This window comes from Paramisgurnus dabryanus, chromosome 19 (assembly GCF_030506205.2).
Source record: "Paramisgurnus dabryanus chromosome 19, PD_genome_1.1, whole genome shotgun sequence".
In the NCBI taxonomy this organism is placed as follows: domain Eukaryota; kingdom Metazoa; phylum Chordata; class Actinopteri; order Cypriniformes; family Cobitidae; genus Paramisgurnus; species Paramisgurnus dabryanus.
The window spans coordinates 5,904,771-5,930,793 of NC_133355.1; the positions used below are offsets into that span (position 1 = coordinate 5,904,771).

General features: G+C 36.2%; 2 protein-coding genes across 3 annotated transcripts; one reads left to right on the top strand and one right to left on the bottom strand.

Moving 5' to 3' along the window:
• Positions 1 to 152: 152 nt before the first annotated feature.
• pdk2b (pyruvate dehydrogenase kinase 2b) lies at positions 153 to 6,542 on the top strand. The gene is made up of 11 exons (XM_065286310.2): positions 153 to 364; positions 621 to 762; positions 1,797 to 1,868; positions 1,978 to 2,162; positions 2,813 to 2,902; positions 2,985 to 3,062; positions 3,181 to 3,257; positions 3,348 to 3,446; positions 3,804 to 3,914; positions 4,022 to 4,135; positions 5,731 to 6,542. The coding sequence occupies exons 1-11, from the start codon at positions 247 to 249 to the stop codon at positions 5,872 to 5,874; spliced, it is 1,230 nt and encodes a 409-aa protein (XP_065142382.1). The 5' UTR covers positions 153 to 246; the 3' UTR covers positions 5,875 to 6,542.
• A 1,738-nt stretch (positions 6,543 to 8,280) lies between these two features.
• LOC135775822 (uncharacterized) lies at positions 8,281 to 21,118 on the bottom strand. 2 transcript variants are annotated; one of them, XM_065286348.2, is made up of 6 exons: positions 20,944 to 21,118; positions 13,976 to 14,101; positions 12,839 to 13,003; positions 11,208 to 11,389; positions 10,703 to 10,818; positions 8,281 to 8,937 (listed from the first exon to the last, which is right to left on the bottom strand). In XM_065286348.2, the coding sequence occupies exons 1-6, from the start codon at positions 21,038 to 21,040 to the stop codon at positions 8,775 to 8,777; spliced, it is 849 nt and encodes a 282-aa protein (XP_065142420.1). In that variant the 5' UTR covers positions 21,041 to 21,118; the 3' UTR covers positions 8,281 to 8,774. The 2 variants fall into 2 exon arrangements, with proteins under 2 accessions (XP_065142420.1, XP_065142412.1); XM_065286340.2 differs by having other exon boundaries at positions 12,839 to 12,999; positions 13,972 to 14,101.
• Between the last annotated feature and the right edge of the window lie 4,905 nt (positions 21,119 to 26,023).

Sequence of the window (26,023 nt, forward strand, 5' to 3'; positions counted from 1 at the left end):
AAATACAAGTTAAGGTACATAACAAAACATTTTAAACTTGTTGATCTTGAGAGAGGAACCGCGCCCCCGTATCTCCTCTCTAATTGGTCGATTTCTGTATCGACGTAGCAATGTAGGCGTGTCACTGTCTATGAAAGCACACTTAAGACAGTTGTCAACAAGACTCGAGGAAAATCTTATAGCTTACCTGTTACATCTTTGCTTTGTGTTAAATTTGATTTAATCCTTTGGATTTTGTCTTTCACGATGAAGTTTGTAAGGTTTATGATGAGAAATGCTGCCATGTTAAATGTGCCGAAGCACATCGATTTCTACGCAAAGTTTTCTCCATCACCACTTTCAATGAAGCAATTTTTGGATTTCGGTGAGTTTAAAATGTATTCAAAAATATGTTTGGGTTTAACATTGTTATAGATGCTGTATTAGGCCTATGTGAGTGCATTGCAACAGAGCTGCTTTTTATTTTTGTTACATTAATTTAGATTTGCACTTTCCAGCATTGATTATGTGGTAAAAATGTAAATTTGCGCTTTAAACACATTTATTGGGTGGTTATGACATAAGTAGGCTATATGATGTTGGTGTTAGCTAGTTTCAGACGATGCTTATTGTCTCTGCAGGATCCACCAATGCTTGTGAGAAAACATCGTTTGCTTTTCTAAGACAAGAGCTCCCGGTGAGACTTTGCAATAGTTTAAAGGAGATCAACCTTTTACCAGACCCTTTAATCATGACCCCATCTGTTCAGCTGGTTCATAGCTGGTAAGTTTGTGCTTTGAGAGACTACTATTAGTTTAACTTTTAAACGGTCCTCGTGCATGCTTTGTCTGTATTCCTTGGGTTTATATGCTCAAACAAATGCAAATACGGGCTTGTATTCAGTAATTATACAGTCTGAAACTGTAACCTAAAGATGTATTTTATGCGTGCATTATAATTTTATGGCCACGCCTCCGGACCGAAGTGTGAACTTTGTTCCAGTGCAAGCGCAGCGATAAACTTTATCCGGTTTCCGTTACAGCTCACATTTTAGGAAATTATTAAACAATCCGTGCATTACTCAACAATACTATCAAACTACATTAATACTTAATTTCCATGTTAGTTTATTGGGCAAAATCAGCAGCTCGCATTCTAAGACAAAAACAAACTAAATCTCTTATTGGTTATTTAATGCTCACCATTTGTACATACATTTTTCATGGTCAGATGCCGATCACTTTTCTCATTGAACATAGTCGAGTTGTTTACTAGGTTTGCAGACGGTATGGTGCGGTTAGAAAAACCGAAAGTGAAATGTGAGAAGCTGACTGACGCGCGCGCTTGTTTTCGAGTACTGAATGGGAACACTGCGTTCCTGCACGCTTTCGCGGAACCGATGTACAGTAATGTACAGTATAGAAATGAACAGAGCTGAAAAGCATAAAGCAACTTTTAAAAATCAAGTAAGTACACGTAGCTAATATTTAAGGAATTCACCCAAGAAAATTGTATCCACTATTTTTCTGGAAAGCTGTTTTGAAACTTTAAAATGCGTATTTAAGAAATTTAACCATTGCTATATTACAGTAAAACTGTTAACATTTGTATAACCGCAGTTGCACAACAAATCATGCTATATGGTTTAATATAAACTCTGTTTACTATAATAAAGCCACAGTAAAACCATGGTTCATAAGGATCTAACTTGATCATAAACAACCAGTAGGTTAGCCAAGTGTGTGCAATATTTTAAGTTTACATTAGATGACAACATACATGTATTTGTTTTCATAATTTTTTGCTTACCCTTACAGGTTTGCTCAAAGTCTAATGGAGATCCTTGAATTCCAAAATGAAAACCCAGATGACCCAAGAGTACTTGAAGAGTAAGATCTTTATCCGACACATCCAACACGAATATCCAATTGCAAAATATTATGAAAACAATCAAACGACAACAGCCGGATTAATAGAGTTGTTTGTTTGTTCCCTAAGGTTCGTGGAAGTTCTTAAGAGCATTAGGAACAAACACAATGATGTGGTGCCCACCATGGCCCAAGGCGTCATCGAGTATAGAGATGCATTTGGTGCCGACTGTGCCACAAGTCAGAACATTCAGTACTTTCTGGACCGCTTCTACATGAACCGAATTTCCATTCGCATGCTTATTAACCAGCATAGTAAGTTTGAAATGGGTAGCATACTGTAGTAGAGTTATTGATAAACTCTTAAAGGGATAGATCACCCAAAAATAAAAATTCTGTTTCAAGTTGTTACAACTGATATAAATGTATTTGTTCTGCAAACACAAAGGAAAATATTTGTAATCAGGCACGAAACTGAAGCACCGTTAACTTTCATAGTAGGGACGAAAAATACTATGGAAGTGAATGGTGCCCCAGATCTGTTTGGTTACAAACATTGCTCAAAAAATCTTCTTTTGTGTTCAGCAGAACAAACAAATTTGTAAAGGTTTTTAACAATTTGTGTGTTAGTAAAAGATCACCAGATTTTCATTTTTGGGTGAACTATCCCTTTAAGAAATGCTGGATTGTTTCAACACATGATTTAGTCGAATATACTGTAGACAGCTTATTTTAAACCAATGGTTGGAGTTTGTCCTTATTTTTTTAATGCAACAAGCATTTTGCACAGTGTAACAGTATTTGGGGTTATTTCAGGCCTTGTTGGCACCAAACGTTGCCATCTCAGCACTTTCTAAACACGTAGATCTTGAATAATCCAGCCTATTCCTGTTTGAATGAATGATTTACAGGATATGAGAGACACCCTTTAACCCTCCGTACCCTTTCCTGTCTCTTATCTCCAGCTCTGATTTTTGATGGCACTAGTAAGCCGTCACACCCCAGCAGCATTGGGTGCATTGACTCCTGTTGTAATGTCACAGAAGTCATCAGAGGTATGCGTTTTGCACATCATTTATTTATAGTGCAAACATTACGGCCACACATTGCAAATTTAATAGCGTTTTTTTTCTTCAGATGCCTATGAATGTGCTAAAATGCTCTGCGAGCAGAACTACCTCGGATCCCCTGAGCTGGAGCTCAGAGAGATAAATGGTAAGAGATGGGAGACCACACATTGTTATGCATTACAATAAATCACAAATAGATGTTTTATTTAGTTCGTATTGACATATCGTCTCTACATACCTTGACATTTTCTTCTGTACTGCAGCAAAGAACAAATCCCAGCCAATCCAGATATCCTACGTTCCTTCTCATCTCTACCACATGGTTTTTGAGCTCTTTAAGGTAGGCACGAGGCATTTATATTGCACATTCAGGATAAATCCGGCTTTTGGGGGCATCATTAGAGTCATTCTTGTATTCATTTCATTCTAGAACGCAATGAGAGCTACTATCGAGAATCACGAAGCAAGCAGTACGCTGCCACCCATAAAAGTCAAGGTAGCTCTGGGACACGAAGACCTGTCAATCAAAGTGAGTTAAGCATGGTACTGTACTAACATCATTGTGATAATGTTTAATTTCAATTTATTGAAACGGGAAGATATGTAACATTTGGACACTTTTAATATTAACCTTTAACCTGCTGGATTGGTAATCATGGCACCATCCAACTCCTGCTCCATTGTTCTTTTGACCTACATGTAGATCCTCGATCGCTGATAATCATGTTATATAAACTCTTTTAAAGATTAATATTCTTTCCATCATTACGAAAGCTTCAGGATTCGTTACCATAAATGGAAATCTAGCTTCGCCTTTGTTACCTCGATATTATCAGCCTTTCCAACACAAGTTCGTATTGTAATTATTCACTTTCTTCCATTACAGATTAGTGATAGAGGTGGTGGTGTGCCATTCAGAAAGATTGAACATCTTTTTAGCTACATGTATTCGACAGCACCCCGACCAACACTTAGTGACCATCAGCGGACCCCAATGGTAAGAGTTTCACCTAAATACAATATTTCATGTTTGGTCAGTGACGTAATACTGTTTGCTCATATTCTGTTACTACATTGTTTGTCTGTTTCCCTTTATTGATTTAGGCTGGCTTTGGTTACGGCCTTCCCATTTCCCGACTCTACGCGCGGTACTTCCAAGGGGATCTTCTGCTTTATCCAATAGAGGGGTATGGTACTGATGCCGTAATCCAACTTAAGGTAAGGAAAGGCTTAAAGCTCACATTACACACGCTGTTTCTGCTTATCTCATGTTAATCTTGAGCACATTTAGAGAAGTATTACATCCTTTATATATCCTTCATATAAGAGTCTTTAGTTTGAACAGAAATAATAAAAAACATATCACAAATAAATCCGAGCTCCTGGAGGCATACCGCGGGCAGAGCGAGTCACGAGCAAGCAACACACACAAAATATTATCCCACTATCTCTAGATAACCTTTGATTCATAACGTTTGTGTCGTTTACATCATATGCACTTACGAGTCGATTGTCAACAAAACCAAGGTTAAACAAACACACACACGCGTAACTGCTTCTACCACGGATAAACAAACTATGTCAATTTTTTCCATAATGCTGGGTTTGGGAAGCTAAAAAAGTTTAAAGGAGACATATCATGAAAATCTGACTTTTCCTTGTTTAAGTGCTATAATTGGGTCCCCAGAGCTTCTATAAACCTAGAAAATGTGAAAAAGATCAACCAAGTTACAGCAAGCATGTGAAAAATTAGATCATTGATATGTGGGTCCCCTTGTAATGTCAGAAGGGGATCTCATTATAAAAATACCGCCCCTTAATCTCCACTATCCAACCACAGCAATGCCATTTAGTGCAGAGAGAGAGAAAATAATTGACAGCACAATTGAGTTTCAAATTCAACAAACCACTATTATGGTGATCAGTGTTTGCATTTCATCAGCTCATTTGCATTTTAAAGGACACACCCAAAACAGCACATTTTTGCTCACACCTACAAAAAGGCAATCTTAACTTGCTATAATAAATGATCTATATGATATTTTGAGCTAAAACTTCACATATGTACTCTGGGGACACCAAAGATTTATTTGACATCTTAAAAAAAGTCTTGTGAAATGTCCCCTTACAAACAACAACACATTTCTTTGGTGACGTTGATTTCATGTCAGCTCTTGGTTGGTCTGTGCGTGTGCTATTCTGGTTAAAGTGCCCATATAAGGACTTCCACTGTACTTCCTGCACTGAAATTGCCCATAAAAGAAATAAAACAAGATAGTTGTTACGTATGAATCTTTTATGTTCGAAAAAAAACGTTCATGAATCTTGTATGAACCCTGGCGCAGTGTACTGCTTTTTTGACACTTTGCCCATGTTTGGCATGAGGAAGCCAACTCTTAAACGTTGTTAAATAGCTTAAGACCCCCCTTTAACTATAAAGATTTTAAATGGATTTTCTCCAAAAAAAATTATATTGATGGTAAGCACAGTTTATGGTACCCAATGACTTCCATAGCATTTGTTTTTCCAACTATGGAAGTCAGTGGGTACTGTTGACTATGTGGGTATACCAACATTTATCAAAATCTCTTCTTTTGTGTTCAACAAAAGAAAGAAACTCATACAGGTTTAGGCTAAATTCATTTTTGGGTGAACTATTCCTTTAAGGCAAACGAATCACACAGACAAAATGTGATGCTTTTGCCTAATGCATGAAACTACATGTATAAGAGATCATACCAGGGTTTTAACTCCATTTGTTTACCTTACATTTCTTTTTAAAATCTCAATCTCTAATATTTTTTTTTTCACAGGCCCTGTCTACAGATTCCATCGAGAAGCTTCCCGTATTTAATAAAACCGCCCTGCGGCACTACAAATCCAGCCATGAGGCGGACGACTGGTGCGTCCCACGCAAAGACCCGCTGAATTTATCCATGTACAAGGTTGAAAAGTGAACCATCTTTACCAGAGAGATATGACGATGCCTATGAGACAGGATGGACAGGCCACCAAAATGAATGCTTGCATTCCACACTGGCCTCGGGACCAGCTACAGCATCTTCCCTTATTTGACCAGTACCGTTTGTGTGGGAACATTTAATCCGGGCACTAACGTGTGACCAGAAATTAAGATGCGAAAGAGTCCTCAGTATGCCGACCGTAGACGTACAATGATGATGATGGAGCTGCTGAAGTCGGTGTTTTTCAGGAACAAAGCTAGAGGAACGAGATGTACTGTATGTGATCTAGCGCGAAGCGGTGTTTAGAAAAGAGTGACAATGCATGTCGAGCAGAGAGTAAAATACTGAAGGATGGAAGAATTATGACAAGAAGTAAATTAAAAGCTACAGTAGATGTTTCTTAAAAGTTTTAGCCTTGAAAGGGAGGCTGTCGCCATTTGTTTCCTTCTCACTAAGAGGCTAGAAATGGATTTTAAATTATACTTGAAGTCTGTTATATTATGATTGGTGCTTTTTCAATGTTTAAGTGAATTATGAATGACCACAATGTAATTACTTTGCAATACTATAATGTATGCATTTCTGAAAGAATCCTTGTTATGTGAGTTTTGTATACTTTACTGTATGTATATAAACAAAATAAAGCTAATTTACAACAATCTGCACAAGAAGCTGTCATTTAAAGAAATTTGGGGAGGTGAACAACATATTAACTAATTCTTAGTATGCAAGTTCCACTATCTGCTTATGTAATCAAGTACATGAGGTCATGTAAACACAGAGTTTAGCCAACTGTAAGAATACAAGCCAGTGGTTTTGCTTTGACCTCAGAAGCCTCATTTTTGATTTAGTTAACATCTTTTAATCTTTATGTCATTATTTACACGGTAGAATCGCTAGATAAAGTACACAGACCAACTTTGTGCACTTCCAACCCTTTTTGATCTCCAGGTGAATACCAAGAGGTGTACAAAAAGTATGTAAAGCGGCTTCAACAAACCATCGTCATCATTTATGATCCCCGTTTCAAAGTTTAGCCAGATGCAACAGCGCATGCAGCCTGCATGCTCTTCTCATTCACTGACCTGACTTGGGTTGAAGTATGGAAAAATAAGATTAATCAAAGGTCAGTGACAGCTGTAATACTTTATTGGGGCTGATAAGCTGACAATACTGTATACTTTGATTAGAGGAATGCCCTACCGATGAAGCACATATTGATTCAATTAGATTAGGCACCTATTATAAATGCTCAGATGGGACAAGGGGCAGAAAAGGACACGACTGATGCATGCATGCACCTTATATAAATGCTCAAATCTAGCCAACAGAATGATACTGGGCAAGGGCACAGACATTGATGCCAAGGAGAGACAGAGGCAGGTTTTTGTTTGTATTGTTTGAAAAGACTTTGATTCTGTTGATTTTTGGGTCGAGATAGTCTGATTTTGATGTTTGAAGTCTGGTTTGTCTGGCTTGGTTGCCCTAACAAAAAGTGGCCCATTAGTGTACGCCTGCTGAGCACGTGGCTCAACACTGACTCCTGCTGGAAGAAAGTGGAATTAGCAATAATACTAGAAAGAGGAAACCTGTTTTTGTTTTTAAACTAATTATTTAAAATTTCAAACTTTACCTATTTAGTAAAATCTAATTTTTTACATAAAAAAACATTTTATTTTTATACAAATTCTATGCAAACGGTTAATGAATGGATTAAATAGGAAATGTAAAAAGTTATGTTCGGACAAAATATCATTTTACTACATTTTGATTCATAATTGCAGTTATGTCATTGATGTTTTCCACCATTTTTTGTTACTATGATGTCAAGTTCCCCCAAATATGATGAACCTTTTTGTGAGAAAAACTCTACTTATAATATAGAACTGAGAATAATGAATTATATATAATTAATTAGAATAATACTGATGTATAAAATAAACATTTTTAATACAAATGTATTTGTTCTGCAATAACTTTGACAATTCATTTTGTTTGCAGCTTTACATAGAATACAAACCTGCCTTACAAACCTACAAACCTGAGATAAAGGTAACTGTAATAAAGAAAACACACTAGAAAAATACAAAGCAGATATAAACAAATCTGCATTGTAGAAAAAAAATGCATCATGAAGTTTAAACAATGTTTTGCAAGTAAATTCAAGCTACTATTTTAAGTCTTTACTTGTGAAAATTTGACATAACTTATAAAAACAACAAGCTGAAATTGTTTAACTTAAATTGTTAAAGTAACAAAAAATTGTTGATTTGACAAAAACGCATTTTTTACATTGTGGAGTGCAGCAAGAAATTAGATTGGCCCCCTTGGGATCCCCGGACCCCCGTTTGAAAACCCGTTTTAAACTACGCTACCATCAAAAGTTTACGATCGCTTGAATGAAATGTTATGTGGAGAAAAATGTGATAGTGCCAACATATATTTTATTACAAAACAAAAAATGTTAATAAAATGGATGACTTGGACTGATTCATAAAGAAAAGCAGCCAATAAGAGCGCAAAATAAATGCAACCTCCTTTAATACTGTTAAAAAGCATTTCAGGATGAGACCTCGAGAAGCAAAAAAACAGCAAATTCTGGGGAACAGAATGTATTTTAATTGTTTTGTTGCCACATAATTCCCCAAGTTACATTTGTTTACTATTATGTTAAAATGTGGACAACAGTAAGTTGATTAAATTAAATGGCCCTACATTTTAAACAGTAAATTATAATTTATTAAAAAAATTTATATCCTGAGATCAAGCATACAAAGTACAATCATAACTCATATCAGTAATCCTTCAACATTTATTATTGAAAACACCCTGAAACTAAACATCTCCAAGTTCTGTTGGAGATGAAGATGATGATATGAGATGGATGATGATGATTAAGAGGACACATCTGCCTTCTTTTCACAGATAAAGGGTCTGTACATCTCACATGGGGCGTCGTACCAGCTCTTTGTAGCTACGCGACTTAAAACCAAAGTTTTTATCATGTAGCCACAGTCCTCATCATTGTGATTGTTAGGCTCGCCGTCTTCCCAGAAACTATAAAGGACAATAAAGTGCTACATAAGTTTATCCCAAACAGATTTACCTTGGGTACTATGATTTATTATTAATACATATATTAACACAATATTACAACACAATAATAACACAACATGAATATTAGGCTCTCAAAAAATAAAGGTACAAAAGTTGTCATTGGCGTGGTACCTTTTTAAAAAGTTCACTTTTGTACCTCAAAGGTACACATTGTTACCTTAGAGGTAAATGCTGGTATAAACTGTTGTTTATATGTGCTACACTTTTGCAGAAGTTTTTCCCCTTGAAATTTGCTTCCACCAAAAACATAATTTGCATTTCCCACACTTTCTGACATTTATCATTATACTGGCTTTTAACAGGGTTTTTTATAAGTTAAATGTATAGTTTATTGTCCATTTGTTTTGTTGTGTCATAAATGATTAACAATATAAATAAAAAAAATAAAAAACAAAAACATGCTTCAAACAACTTATGGTTCTGACACTAGGGGGCACTAGGAATTTACTTAACACATTTTGTGAGGTACATGGCTGTGCTTGCTTATTAAATGAAAAATGCTTTAAGAATTAAGAATGAATTAAAAATAAAGCTGCTTGAAAGGTTGATGTCATAGAATAAACTTTTTTGTTTGTTTCAAAAAGCACCGTTTGTAGCACCATTTTTAAAAGTGTAGACACAGATTCCCTCTGACATTCTTATTGTTTAAATTATGTATGATAATATTTAAAGCATGTCGAGCCAAATACTGCTAGTACACAGCACAGCCCCGATGCATTGTGTTGAAACTGGCAGTAAGTTTGTTCTTTGTTATTTTGTTGTTGAGCCAGGCAAAAACAGACAGCGAGTCTCATTCACTAAGCATGCGTACGCACAAATTTTTCCGTGAGATGTGCGTACGGATGTTTTCACAAACAAACCGTGATTGAACAAAAACTTTCGTATCAACATGTCTTCTTAATGTATGCAAAAATTCAAGAAAATCTAAAACCACTCGTACGCAATAATCATGTAGCATACGCTATAATCAAATACTAGGCTATAATTATAATTTTAGCTTAATAATGTTGATATATAAATTAATGTACATGATTATACTTAATATTACGCAAAACCATGTGCAGAATTTTTTTTTTAAGTTTAGTTTCGCGTGCTCGCGTGAAACTATTGCACGCTCGCATGAAACTATCGTGCGCTCGCGTGAAACTATTGCACACGCCTGCAAACTTTCACTTTCATGTGCACGCGTGACAGTTTCAGGTGAGCACGCGATAGTTTCACGTGCTCGCGCTATAGCTTCATGTGAGCATGCGAAACTAAACTTTAAAAAAAAATTCTGCACATGAAGGTTTCGCGTGAGCACATGAAAGTTTCACGTGAGCACATGAAACTAAACTTTATTTAATTTTTGCTCCATGTCCCCTTAGGGGCTCCGTATAATGGGACATGGAGCAAAATTAAATAAAGTTTAGTTTCGCGTGCGCACGTGAAACTATCGCGTTTAGTTTCGTGTGCGCCCATGAAACTATCGAGCGCGCACGTAAAACTATCGCATGCGCATGAGAAAGTTTCATGTGTGCACGCGAAACTAAACGTTAAAAAAAAAATCCCACATGAAGGTTTCGTGTGAGCACGCGAAAGTTTCACGTGAGCATATAAAACTAAACTTTAGATTTTATTTATTCCAATGTCACCTTAGGGGCTCGGTAGTATTACCACATGCTTGTTGTGAAATAACATCTTTAACTCAAATGTTCTCACTCACCCTCCGACCAGTTTGGTTCCATCCACCCAGCGCCAGTCCTCCTCTATATTTTCATCACTTAGGCCAAACCAAAATGCGTGCCAGGGACCACGTGGCAGCAGGTCCCATATGAAAGTCTTCATCAGGTCAGGAGGTCAGATATGATTGGAAATAGATGCCATTGTTTAGTAATGTTATCAACATCTTTTCACTACATTTCATCTCTGTTTCCTTCCATTTTGCTGACATTTTACATATTGAACGTGCATTTTAAACCCCTGTTTCAAAGAGTCGAACAATTACTAAGTTGCAATAAAGAATTCATCCTCACCACCGTAGGCATTGTTCTTGACTTTTGTTCACACACCATCCGCTCCGGAAATGTTACAGCAATGTTACTAGGTCCCCTTTACAAGAGCGATCCCAGAACCAAGGATGTGATTGCATTTACACAGAAGACGCTCTGGCAATTTTCTGGGATCAACGCACTGTGAAAAGAGGTTTAAGTTACACAGTTCTTATTCACCTGTTCATCAGCTGTAAGGACGATAGCCAGGTGTCCTCCTTTCAATTTGCAGTAAGCCTGACTACTTGGCCAGCTTCTGCTGTCGTCAGAGATGAAGTAACAGCTGCCTTTGAAATAATGCCAGTCCACTGTGCAGGAACCTGTCGCTGTCACTGGAGTGAATTGTGTGACAGCCGATGCTTCTATAAAGACAAACAGTGGCATACAATTATGTTATTATTGTTATAAAGAGATATGGGATAGTTTTCTTAAAATGTAATGTAACACAAAACACTTAGATGTGCATAAAAAATAATAAACAGAACATGTCTCTTTAAACCTGATATAATTTTTAGTACATTTACATTTATGCATTTGGCAGACACTTTTATTTAAAGCGACTTACATTAGCATTTAAGCTTTACATTTATTGTGTAGGTGTGAGCGGAGCAAAAACTAACACAGGGTTCATTGTAACATTAGCCCTCAAATTATTGCTAATAAGGGAAAACGTATAGGCAGCAGGTTGTTTTTGCAAAAAAGCCCCGACAGTGTGATCAGCAAATTGGGGGGCCCAAGGCGAAGGTATATGGGGTCCCCCTATCCGATCTATAAAAGTTTATTAAAAGTTTTTTTTAAATCCTGGATTTTTTTATTAAAAATGTACCAGTTTTAATCAGGGCTGAGGTTGATTAACAGATTTAAGCAAAAAAATTGAAACTTTTTAAATATTTATTAAGTGACATTGACTTGCTGAGCATTAAACACAAAAACAATTACATTGTGAAATGCAAAACCGGTTTATTTAACTAACGTTACACTACTAAAAACACACAATACTAACTACATATACAAACAAACAAACAATAAACATAAAACATATATGAGAGATAATGATGGAAAATTAAGAGAGAGTAAAATAAGAGAAATATCACTGCAGACTTAACTTCTGCACAAACCATCAGAACCTCTAAGAATCGCCTTAATTAATAAGGGTTAATAACTTAGCATTGTCGAATGAATAAGCGATACTTGCGATGGCTTTCGTGAGGCATGTGTGCGTGTCCAGAGTTGCGTGTGCACGTAAAAAAATGAGGAAGAGTGTTCCGATTATTTGGTGGTCACGTGACGGAGTCCTTTGAAGTTGTTCCGTTGCGTGGTGAGTTGGGGGAGAGGTCCTTTTGACCTGAGATACGTCCAACACATTACAGTTGAGATGACCAATGTGAGAAGTGGTCGATCGAGCGGGAAGACAAGTCTTAATCTGCATAGTTTGTTTAATGCTGACATTTTGTTGGAATAATAACTTGGATTAATATTAAATATTAGGTCAAGTATAAGGTCTCAGCGTGAAACCATTAACGACCCAGACGAAAAGACCTCCATCTGACGTCCAGCCAGATCTTACAATAAATCCCTATCTTTATTCAATGCGTGCACTTAATCTTTCTACAGTGCGTCGTGAATATGTTTGGGTAAAAAGCTCAGCTCGTCAATGCAGTTCTCACACAGCCATCCCATCACAGTGGAGAAGAGGAGTGGGACAAATATCACAACAACTAACCGGCGCATCGTACAACATTGTATTTTCATCTTAAATGATTAACTTTTATAATTTTTGGTTATCACAAACACATTTTCAGGTTACAAACCTAGCTCAGTGACTTTGACCTTCAGCTGTGACCTCTCTTCTTCAAGGTCACTCTTCACTTTTCTCAAAGTCTGAAGTTCTGCTGTCAAATTGGTCACATTGGTGCAGGTTTTAGGTATATGAGCTTCAGCAGAACTGGAGGGGAGATCCTGAACAGAAGAACTGTCTAACACAAAAGGAAAGGAAAAAAGCAGATGATGGCATCGACAAGATAAACATGCAGTGGTTTCCAAGAATGAAGAGAAAAACATGCAGAAAAACTGATGCAAAATGTACAAATATCCTTTTGCCTGGTTTCACAGACAAGACTTAGAGGTGCCTTGTGTAACTTTTGGACAGAAAATCTTGACAGAAATGCAATATAATATACATAACTGTATGATCAGTGTATAAAGGCCTTACGTAATGAACTGTACTGTTTTTGAGCAGTTTTTATTTCAGGTTTTCTTACATGGAAGTCACCATCATGTTTCTACAGAGCTAGTTTCATCCCTACGTTTTCTCAGACGACGACATGTTTGCCCTGTGGCAGCCAGTGCCAGCTACCGTAGCTTTTCACTGGGACTCGAAATTGAGGTTCATGGCAATTCGCAATCTCAGTGCTAAATTCCGCTACAAACACATTATACCTTCAACTGAAAATAACTTGCCCTTATATACTTTCATTTAAAGTCAGTGCCATTGTTTTGCCTCAAGATGCACACCAGTCCAGTAATGTTTCTTTCCACAGCGACTTAATATCGGAATATAAATCAGGCATAGTGCTATTTTAAGCTATGTTATGGTCTGTGAAACCAGGCCTTTATGTACTAATAAAAGAAAATGACCTAGATGAAGGTCCAACAGGTAAAAATAAAAAATAGCTAAGTAAAACACTACTACTTATAAAAAGTTTTGATTAAAAAATTAAACATAAAATGTGATATTAAATTGCTAAAATATTTACTTAAAATCTTAGGGGGTTTGGGTGACAAAAAAGTTTGAAATCCCCTAATCTACTGAGGTGTTGATTTAATCTTGCATGCAAACCTTACTTTTGCTCAGCTCTGACGGAGAACTTGAGAAAAGCACAAGATCATGACTTTACTAGTTGATAAATCTTAAAAACAAAAACAGGCAGATAAGAAGAAGTACATACTGTGAACATTTGTGGCCACCAGAACCACGAGTAAGAGGACACATAAGGCAGTCAGGCATGCGGTTGCGACCTTGAAGGGCTCTTGACAAAACGGTCGCTTTTGATTATTTCGTGGGTTATTCAAAACTGTGAAAAAATACATAAAACATCAGATTTTTTTCACATAAATGACACAGCATGAAGAAACAAACCATCTTTAACTCTCTTACACCATGTGGACATGTTTAACACTCTGGGGTCGGCTGCGGCGCGGGCGCCGCAAACTCTTTATTTTTCGATCACTCCCCAAAGAGACTTAGATAACTCTGCTGATTTTTGACATACAGATATGATTTATACATCATTTAAAACGTTAAATTGTCTAGTTTTTTTCTGTCCACTCCCAATAAAAACAGCATGTTGTGCTTTTCGCAAAATTAAGAAAATAAACATGATGCGCGTTTTGTTCTCTCTCCCTCAGTGAAGTCCTTTCAGAAACACGTCAGAAAAATGAACTGTAACTTAACGAATATTTGTCATATAAACAAAAGATAAATGTCTACATAATGCTTGGAATGTCTGCTTTTGGAAGATGTAAGTGAAATCGAAAACAAATATTGTAATTCGTTGTTAACTGTATTAGAAGAGAGATATGTACCGTCTTTCTTCTGTTGCTTCATTATCTATAATGAGCCACGCCCCGCTCCATTGAAGAAAAGAGCAGAGATCATCCATATTCATTAGTCAACCCCACAGTCAATGGACATTCCATTCCGTCTCTGCAGCCAGCCATTCACTGCTGTGTTGAGTTTTAATCCGAGTGCTGGAAACATGACATCTACTTGTTTACTCGTGACTGTAACTAAAGTTATCTCCAGACGCGAGTGTGACTCGATCGACGTCCAAACGCACACACAAACACACAATACCTCATATTTGAAGCGCTTTGTGGTATCATTATAAAAGATGCGATTGCACACATCACATACTCGCGCCTAAATCTCCAGACAGACGCGAGTGTGTGTGCTTCGTCAGTGTGACGGGATCGATGTCCGACATATAAATCCTTATTTACTTGCGGATGTGTGTCAGTTTCTCCAGACGCGAGTGTTTTTTTTTGTCTTCCGTCAAACAGCTGAGGCGACGGGAACGCACATAACGTTACACAAACACGCGAGTCAGGAAACTCGACGCGCTTTTTGGTATTCTTATAAAATACGCGATTGCAAACAGTACAATCCTTATTTAGTTGCGTCATATCTCCGCACAGCAAGTTTATTAAACACAGGATCACTCGCATGTGCACACATTCACTGCTTTTTATGATCAACACGTGAGGTAATGGCGGCGGCTGTAAACAAACATTGATAAGTTTATCACGCGTGTCCCTGGTTGTGTTTCTACTATAATGATTACAAAAACACAAATAGGAGTCCAGACAACGATAGGCAGTTGTTCTTTTGAGCTTTTTACTGCACAAAAGTAAACCTCTCGCTGGCCAACCAAACACTAACCCTGTGTTGAAGTGTGTTCATTTTACGATGGCCAAACAGTATCTTTACCATGATTAGGCTACCATGGATTTTAAAAGGTAACTTATACTTGTGAAATGAATAGAAAATATTTCAATAGATATATATATATATATATATATATATATATATATATATATATATATATAATGTGTGTGTGTGTGTGTGTATTTACATTATATTGAAAAGTAAACCTTATCATGGTTTTACTACAGAGGTAGTTACATTCCTGTTGAACATCCCCACAAGGCTCATTATTCAATTCTTTTGTCTCTCAGCTGTCAATCACTGATTATTCAGGAGCTTTCCCGCCTCCATGCATACAGCCTCTCTCAAGCAAAAGTGTCTTAGAAATTGTAAATCAATATCTTGCTTTATGTGATTGAGTAGGCCATATGATTTTCACATCATTTTGAAGAAAAAACTCTAGACTACTAGATCCAGTTTGGAAAGTCTTGGGAAACATGTTAAGAACGAGTTTTGTGGAGTTATATCAGTGACTTAAAAATTTTGCTTTTTCAAAAACCACGCATAAACATTTTTCTCTCAAAAATACAAACATGTACATACATGTTGATTATATGATATTGTAGCCCAGTTTGTGATGAACACAGTGTTATGAGACTTTTGCCATTAATATGTTTTTAAGCAACTGAAAAAAGCACAAATGTCAGTGCATGTCAAAACTTCCCCAGGGCCCTAAAAACCCCTTAGACCCCAGAGGGTTAAGCATTAATTGACGCACACACACACATGGGCGCGGGAAGTGGGGGTGCTGCAGGTGCTGCAGCACCCCCTGGTGGCAAAGATTTAAAACTGCAATGACCATAAAATGATAGCTTATAAATATCTCTGATTGTTGTTTGTTACTGTTCTAAGACATTTTGTATGTCATGTTTGGGCTGTGTGATGAAGAGAGAATTATTAATTTAGTAATTTTAAAATTATTTAATTTATTTCAGTGTGTATTAGCCAATCAGATTTGTTTTGACGACGTGATTGCGATTCAGCTGATAAGCTGCCTATAAGCAGGGGCGCCGTAAAGGGGGGAAAAGTTAGGACGATTCTAAGGGCCCATTAACTTTTGAGGGCCCCGGCCAAGGACTGTGCCGCAAACGCAACCCCCTTAAGCTGAGCCCTCTTAGCTCCGCCCCCGTCTTTACTCTGCGTGTTAGCGCCGTCTTCAATCCACGGTCTCACAGTGCGCGTGAACTTCAGAAGAGAACAAGGTGTGTCGTGTGTGTATTTACTGCTATTTCCTATGATATCTGAATATGTGCACTTCCTTACTAAAAATGCAGTTTACACAATGTGACGCTGGAGCAATACAATGCAGTTTTCTTTCCACTGTAAAGTCTTCGCTCTGTTCACCTCAGTTTAAAAATAAACAAGGTGATTTACGTTCCCTGTTTTGTGTTATGATTCTAACGCGAAGTCAGCCCTTATAAGCTGTTTTATTTAACGTAGCCCATATAAGCTAATTAACATAAACTAGAAATGCGATCGGTTACACACTTCAATGTTTTGCAACGCAATATGCCAAAGAAGGATTTTTATGCAGTCGTGAATCGAGTTGATTGTGATAAAACTGAAATGCAACTAAGGCTAAACTAGTCCAGTTATGTATATTAAAGCTTCTCACCTTGCAACAGGTTTAAGAAATCAATGGAAATCTATGTTGTAATCTGCTATAGTTGTCATTCATTTCATTTTAGAGCCCCGTTGATTAATAAACAGTCTGAAGAATCATTTAATAACAGTATAGCTGTTTTCTTAAGTTCACGGTTTCAATGATCTGTCGTTATTTTTGCTTTACTGAAGCTGCTGGTGTGTGAAACTTGTTCTTTACCTTATAAATAATGCTAATAATTATAATACAGGCTTTGATCAAGCATTTTTGATCCAGTCTTATTTGAGGCATAAGGTATAGAAAAGATGCATTGTTGTTGTTCGCCATTTTTAAATGTTACAATGTCTCGTGTGTAACAGCTCAAGTATGTCACTGAGACTGCATGTGAAAATCAGACTAAAGCCTCAAATCTTATTGTGAAAAAAAAGCATCACAGTTTAATTTCAAGCATTAATTTCACTATGATTTCAATCGCTGACATGACATTACTCAGTCAACATTAAATATATCAAGTTCATATTTTCACAAAATGTTCTTTACATTATATAGGATGATTTTATGTGGAAAACAGTAAATCACAAATAAATACTTCAGCTGGGTTTTCACAGGCATGGTCACATTTATCTTTAATCTTTAAGAATGTTGCATTTTCTCTGAATATTCGATTAATGTACTGTATTTTTCAATTAAATTTACATTGAACAATAAATTATCTTAGCTGCAGACATTGTAGGTGTCTATAAATACTGATAATTGTGGTCATAACAATAGCAAAATAAATAGTTATGTATTATTAAATTACAGACAAAGATTTTGAATAGCTACAGTAGGTTGGATTGGATGTTTGGTGTGAAATGGGTATGGTGGGGGCCTGACCCCCTATTCTTTCATAGGGCCCAAAATTGCTAGCGGCGCCCCTGCCTATAAGCATAACACACAAGCACGCACACTCACAGCCACATAGAACGAATTACTAGGCTATCTGTATCTATTAGCTTCGCAATGTCTCAGAAGAGAATTTATGATTTTTTTCAATCACACAGCCCAAAAGTTCCGAGGACTAGCGTTATTTCTCCAAATGACTCCTTATCATGCATATCAGGAAAAGGTAATCTTTTCAAAAACTATTTAAAAATATAGCCAAATTGTTTCGCGGTGTTTAACGCACATGTAAATGTAACAGAACATTTAAAGTAAATCAGATTGAATTAAATTATTAAAACGACATCAAAGATACTACAGTGTAAACCCTCGATGTACAATAAGGAACATGCGCATTTAAGAGTGGTGGGTATTTAAAGAATTAATATAAATTATTCCCATGCATGGATTTTAATGTTAAACATCTATAAATCCAAAATAATACATATGGAATATATTCCAAAAATTTAGGATATGATGTTTTTATTTTAAAGTCGAAAAATATCTTATTTTTACACCGCTGTGCAGGAGGCATGGCAAACCGAAACAAAAATATTACATTTACGTTTATAAAATAGAATTAAATGAAACCCGTGAATTGAAAGGTCCACTAATTGCCTTAACTCAAGTGATGTCAATAAAGTTTCCATGTTAGAATTTATAAATATTAAAAACTTAAGCAAAGGAAAACAAAGGCAGAATAGGCTACTGGCACGAGTGAGAATGTATAACTGGTTCCATTCCTCCGACTTTCCTCCAAACTTGCTTAAAGTTAATTCTCCTGTTTTTCTCTTTTTCTTTACATCTTCAAACTCCATGTTGCATTTAAGCTACATCATACAGAACAGCAGACCCGTGCGTGATGGGTGCCAGAGGAGACTCTGCACATGACTCGCGTTGCATTTTGTAACTTTTACAAATCATTTTGTAATTTGTGTAACTTTTTGGACACATTTGTTACTTAGGCCTAAATATAGTCTATATACAATATTTCTGATTATATGGCATAGTTTTCTCCCCACCCAATGAGGCTAATAAAATAATGACAAAAAATATGCTTAATCAATGGTCCGGCCCGGCCAGAGGATAGTAGCAAAAAATAACGACCCTGGCAGAGAATCTAAACTCTACTATGTTGAATAGGCTATATAGTTTGTATGCACCGTGAGGTGCGAGTGAGTTTTTAAAAGAAAACATAGCTAGAGTGGTCTGCAGATTAAAAAGCATTTTGAACAACTTTAGAATTCTATAACTCTATACCCCCCCCCCCCCATTTTTTTTACCCAAAATGCTGGGTTGAGTCTGTTGGGTTATTTTTTTCACATTTTAAACACTTTTGGGTAGTCTAATTTCAACTTTCTAGTTATTGGGATAAACATGCTGGGTCGTAGTACGGTGTACATTTTAGGACGTCCTCAGATGTCAGATTCAGGTATCAGACATGAGATGAAAAGGTTTTCTCAGGAAAACCAATGTCAAGTTTACAAAATTGCACAGTAATTTCTTAGATATCAGATGAAATGCAGTCAGGTCTCCGGAAAAGTAAGACGAAAAGGTCTCAGATAAAAAGTTATCAGATTTCAGACATTGAATGAAAAACGTCAAGTCTCAGGAAAACCGCTGTCAGAAAAAGCATACTCAGACGAAAAGGTCTCAGATATAAAGTTATCAGATATCAGATGAAAAGGAGTCAGGTCTCGCACGGCATCGGACAAAACGGCATCAGACGCAAAGTCATCAGACCGGAGATCAATACAGACTTATGAGGGCACTTATGTTTCTTTAACTGTGTATTTAATTGTAGCCATGACATAAATTGTTGTTGTTCCTTTTCTTACTCGCCTCTGTATAACACTGATTTATTTAAACACGATTTTACACATGATCACGCCTTTTCTCGTGACATCACTATAAAGATATAGATATCTTTTTTAATGACTTTATTAATCCCTACAGTTTCTTAACTGTATAACGTGTTCAGGGCCCGCCCCCTCAGATCACCATTGTTGAATAGGATTTTAATGATAAAATGTGCTATTTAAAATTCACATTTTCCTATTATATTGTCTTCCTATGGTGAATAATAAGTTAAAATAGCAATATTTTTAGTTAAGGATGGTATGTGAGCCAAGGTCGAATTTTGATTGGTCGCTTGACTAAGCCTGATCCCCATCCTAATGCACTATGGAAAGCAAACATGAAGGTTACGAACATTCCATAATTTCAAGGTTGTATATTGCAATAACTAATTTCACCATGGACATTCGAAAATGGATTAAAAAGAAAGAAACTACAGCAACTGGCACTACCTCTGGGTCTGAACAATTGTGATTTGTGACAATTTTTTTAACGCATTCAGTTCACCAAAGTGTCAATACAGGTGTGCTATTTGAAATGTGTGTAACAATTCGGATCCTTTTATTACTGCACAATCAATATTATATTAACTGGACAGTTAAATACAGTTATTATCTCTCGGCTTTATATCCTCTATATTTTTTTGTAACATGTACAAACATTTGTCATTTTTAGAATGTGTCATGTTTAGACTAAAAGTCATGTGTTCAATAAAATAATCTGTGTACAAATTTTATTATTGATAATTGATGGTTCAGTATTAAATAAATTCACTTTACATTAAGTACATTGTTTCAGTACATTTTTTATTATGTTTCTCATTCATTTTTTTTTTTTGTTTTTTTTTTGTTTTTTTTGAATCACCAGGGATTTCTATTGCATTACTTTAAGATCTTTGATTATATCTGCTCAATTTTTTATGTGGACTTAACACTAAATACTATTGCTTCATTTCATTATTTTTGATCTAATCATAGTAAAAGTTTTTACAGTGATGAATTTATGCCTCTGTTGCTTTTACATAAAAAAAATGAAATAACACAAAATACCTGAAAATCGCACCTCTGCCATATTGCAGTAATCAGATAAATCCGGATCAGGTTTATCAGTAAGATTATCAAGCATTCTCTCCGTGTTCATGTACATGTTGAAACAAACTGAAACAAACTTGTGCCTCTGTTCACAGCAAAAGTTGCTCAATAAGTGATGTTGTTTATATATGGAAATGTCTCCTCATGTTAAAATGCAGATTAGTTAGTTTTTTAAAGTATTTCGCAGTAGGGCCAAGCACTATTTTCGGCAGTGGCTGCTATAGTGGTGGCACTTCCGGCCACAGCCTGAGCTGCCGGCAGTTTTGGGGCCCTATAGGCAAGATATGTCAAGATCCTGCCAAATAGTCTTGATTAATATTTATGTCTAGTCATGATGGCAGAGTTCTGGCAGTCCCATGTTTTCTGTGGAGGCTCATTTAAATGTCATTGTTTCCATAGTTCTGGGCAGGTTCATTTTGTCCGTGTGATCTAGTCTTGTTTATTTCAGTCAAGAAGTCTGGTCTAGTTTATCTGTCTGTGAGACTCAGTGTTGTCTACCTCTGCTATCAAGTCCAACTAAATTCAATTTAAGCTGATAATAGTCAGTTTTACCGGCATTTTCGCAGCAGCCGCTATGAAAACCAGCCATTTTGCTGGGCGTGCTTCAGCATTTGTTAGTTTACGAGTCCGTAGGGTGTTTCATCTATCATTTTTACACTTTGAAATGTGCTCATCAGCGCCTCCTTTGCCCCCTTGATGCAGTCTTCAGCGAAGCCAGCACTGCAGCAGGCTTCATGCACTTTATCAACCCAGAAGTCCTTGCGAAAGAGCAATCAGACCAATCAGACGACGGAAGGGAGGAGTTCACACTGTCGGGCAACTTCTTTTCCTATTTCCGGCTTGACGCTCGAGTCTGTCCCAAAATATGACTTCGGTGCACCCACGTGGACTCACATCAAGGGTCCCTCAAGTCTGTACAACATGATGCCATCAAAGTGTGGTCTCTGAGGAGGACCACAAGTCCGGAGTGTGCCATTTGGGACAGGGCCTGGACTACCAAAAGAAACTAAACTTTCATGAAGTTCTGTTGGAGATGAAGATGATGATATGGGATGGATGACGATGATGATGATAAGGAGGATAATCTGCCTTCTTCTCACAGATCCAGGGACTGGGTGTGCCACATGGGGCGTAGTACCAGCTCTTTGTTGCGAAGAGATCCATAAGAGTACTTTTTATTATGTTGCCACAGTACTTATTATTGGGATTGTTAGGTTTGACATCTTGCCAGAAACTATAAAGGCAATAGAGTGCTACATGAGTTTATCCCAAAGAGATTTAGCTTTGGGTATTACAATTTATTATTAATAGACTTTAACACAACATTACAACACAATAATAACACAATATGAATATTAGGCTCACTCTCAGAAATAAAGATACAAAAGTTCACTTCACCGGATCTAAAATATGCATATTGATACCTCAAAGGGTAAATGTGCATGTCTGTACAAAACTGGTGCAGTGGGGCACCCTTGGTAAATATAAAAAATTCTATAATGTTTCTTCTTTAAACTTTAATAAAAAAGTCGGAAAAATATAATGTTTCATTGCGGTAAAACAATTGAAAGTGAAGGGGAAAATTACATTATGAAATAAATAATTTTCTCTAATACTCACTGGGCATAAATATGCGCACCCATTTATTTAATTCTCTGCGTTATATTTTTGGGATTTTTTTAAGCTTAAAAGAAGAAATATTATAGATAATTTTTTATAGCTTTCTTTGCTCATATTTACCAAGGGTGCCCAAACTTTCAAGCCTCACTGTAGGTTCTTAAATCACCAACCCAATGACAACTTTTGTACCTTTTTTCGGAGAATTTAGGATTAGGAGGTTATGTGAGGTAAAAGGAGGTGCTACACTTTTGCAGGGGAAGTTTTTCCCCTTGAAATTCACTTGCATCAAAAACTTCATTTGTTGTTTAAGTTATGATTAACTGTGATCAATTCTGAACTTTCAATACACATTAGACAAAACTTTTTAAATCAACATTAAATTTTAATAACCCTTAATCTAAATAGTTAAATATTCATAAAGAGTCACAAGTTATTATCACTAACATAACCAACACAAATGTCTTTAATATGCCAGTAGAGGGCAACAGGGATTTACTTAACAAATTATGTGAGGCACACAGCTGTACTTATTTATTTAAAAATGCATTGAGAATTAAGAAGGAATTAAAAATAAAGGTGCTTGAAAGGTTCTTGATTTTTTTAATCCACAAAGCACCGTTTGTAGCACCTTTATTTTTTTAAATGTAGACACAGATTCACTGACATTATTATAATATTGTTAAAACTATGTATGATAATATTTTAAGTATGTCGAGCCAAATACTGTTAGTACAGCACAGACCCGAAGCGTTGTGTTGTAGCCGGCAGTAAGGTTTTTTTTATTTTTTTTATTTTTTTTTTTTAGTCAGGCAATAATAGACAGTGTTAAGCATAATTCATTCCTAACTCTATTCAAACTCCTTTAAATCTGTATTTACAAAGAGGGAAAACAAATATAAATTAAACAACAAAGATCACGCGGCTACAAAAAGAAAAAAATTGAAATTAAAGAATATGATTTAGTATTGTTTGTACATGCTTTTACATGCAAAATATATGTTGCCACCCAGTGCCAGTCATCTTCTGTCTTTTCATCACTTGTGCCAATCCAGTAGGCATTAAACTGATCAAGTGGCACCAGGTCCCATAAAAATAGTCTTAATCAGGTCAAGAGATCAGATATGATTGGAAATAGATGTAATTGTTTAGTAATGTTGTCAACATCTTTTTCAAGGTATAAGCTTATAAGTTCCATCTTATGTTCTTTATTTTTTCACCATACAAGCCAATACACTCTTTAAAATAAAGGTGCTTTACGATGCCATATAGAGGAACCATTTTTGGCTATATTGTTCCATGAAGATCCTTTAACCTTTCCGATTCACAAATGGTTCTTTGTATTGAAAAAGGAGTACTTTAAAGGACTAAAAGAACCATTGAGGAATCAAAAAATGGTTCTTCTATGGCAGGGGTTGCCTAAACTCAAGCCAATCGTTTGCTCAAGCTCACAGCCCGGGTTGCCCAAATACCAATAGGAAACCCTTTCATCTTTCACCCAAATGAAAAAATAAACTGCCGGAAACCGTAGCTCAAATCTGAACTTGAAAAAAATCAGAGAACTTTGCAACGCTGCACACAGCAACTTTGGTCAAGTTCACACTTTATCTCTCAATAAATGTAGAAGTCAAAGTTGAGTTGGAAAAAGTTGTTCTTAAGAAGTTTTCAGAATTTAGTTGTTTTTTTTTTTTGCTTTATGTAATGAAAGACATGAACGCTGCAGAATGTACAGCGCATGACCCCATTACCGTAATGGGGCGTACACAACAAATGCGAATTTAACGATTTGCGCGAGTAGATTATATACCAGTCAATGCAAAGACACGAATAGCCGTAAACTTTGGCAGGTGGTGCAATTGCAGTGAAAACTGCATGACATGAAGTTAAATCCTGAGAGTAATCTAAAGTGATGCTTCGTGTTTGGTGTGTACACGACAACATAATAATGCATGTTACCATCGCCTTTGCTCTTGCTTGTTTCTTTGATGAGAATGGGATACGTAAATATAAGTCGTGAACTTAAGCACAATTCTTCTGCAACATGTGTATGTATTTTTGCATCCGATAAAGAAAATAATATGATCACAGGTTTACATGTGTACTTTTCTCCTGATTATCAGATCACAGATCAGACTACACCACCCCTTTCAACAAGATAAAAAAATTGCATCCAGTTAACCTCAATCGTATTGATTAAGGTGTTTACATGAAGACTTTTCAACCATCAATCCGATTACAAACAGATTATTTGGTTGCATGTAAATGTGAACAATCTTTAGTAACTTGATATATCTTAAAGTATGTGATTGCCATTGTTTTGTCTCAAGATGCAGACCAGTAATGTTTCTTTCTACAGTGTTTTGTAAAAGCGACTTAAATATCCTTATTTAGCCCTCAAACGCTCCTCGTTTTCTGTTTACACTTCTGGTAGACCCCAAGATTGAAAGCATAATTGTAAAAAAATATACATTTTCAATAATACAAATAATCTCTCTTTTTTTTACTTCTCATCTATACAATAAAGCTGTGTTTTGAGAGATTTAAAGTACTTTTGTACCTGTTTACCACTAAATTCCTCAACTACACCATTGGCTTGCCTGAAAAATATTGAATTGTTATGAACATTCACATAAATTATTATCTAAATTTGATTTAAATTGTTTTTAGATATTGATCTAGGTGTTAGGTGTTAAATTCAGCCATCCGTTTTTAGAAAAAACAAAAACAAAAGAATTACTGTTTAGGAATAAAACCATTTTCACCAGCAGATGCCCATAGAGACCGATTCATTTTACTGGATATGGACAACCGCTCAAATCATTACTGTAGTGATACATTTTGTGAATTTATGTTCATATAAACATTAGAAAGGACATTAAAAATAAATATTATTTCAAATAGTCATTTTTTTATAGTTTTTGATGCATTTTGAAATTTGACACAGAAATTTGACTGTGTTTGTGTGTGTGTGTGTGTGTGTGTGTGTGTGTGCGCGCGCGCATGTGCGTGCGTGTGTGTGTGTGTGTGTGTGTGTGTGCGTGCGTGTGTGTGTGTGTGTGTGTGTGTGTGTGTGTGTGTGTGTGTGTGTGTGTGTGTGTGTGTGTGTGTGTGTGTGTGTGTGTGTGTGTGTGTGTGTGTGTGTGTGAGCATGTGTTTTTTGCATTGCATTTGTGCACAAGTACCAGGCCTTCATTTCTGTGTCTTTATTTTTAGATTTATGCTGGATTTATTGATATTTATTTTTTGACAAATGGAATATTTTTTTTTTAATTGCATTTCCCATTCACTTTCAATTGTGGTCATATTGACCCCAAGGGACAGATTAATGAATTTTTTTTAGCTTTAGAACAACCGAATCAAGCCCAGTTTTTTGTAAAGATAGATTATTTAGGAAAAGTCACAAAGTTTTACATCTCGTAGA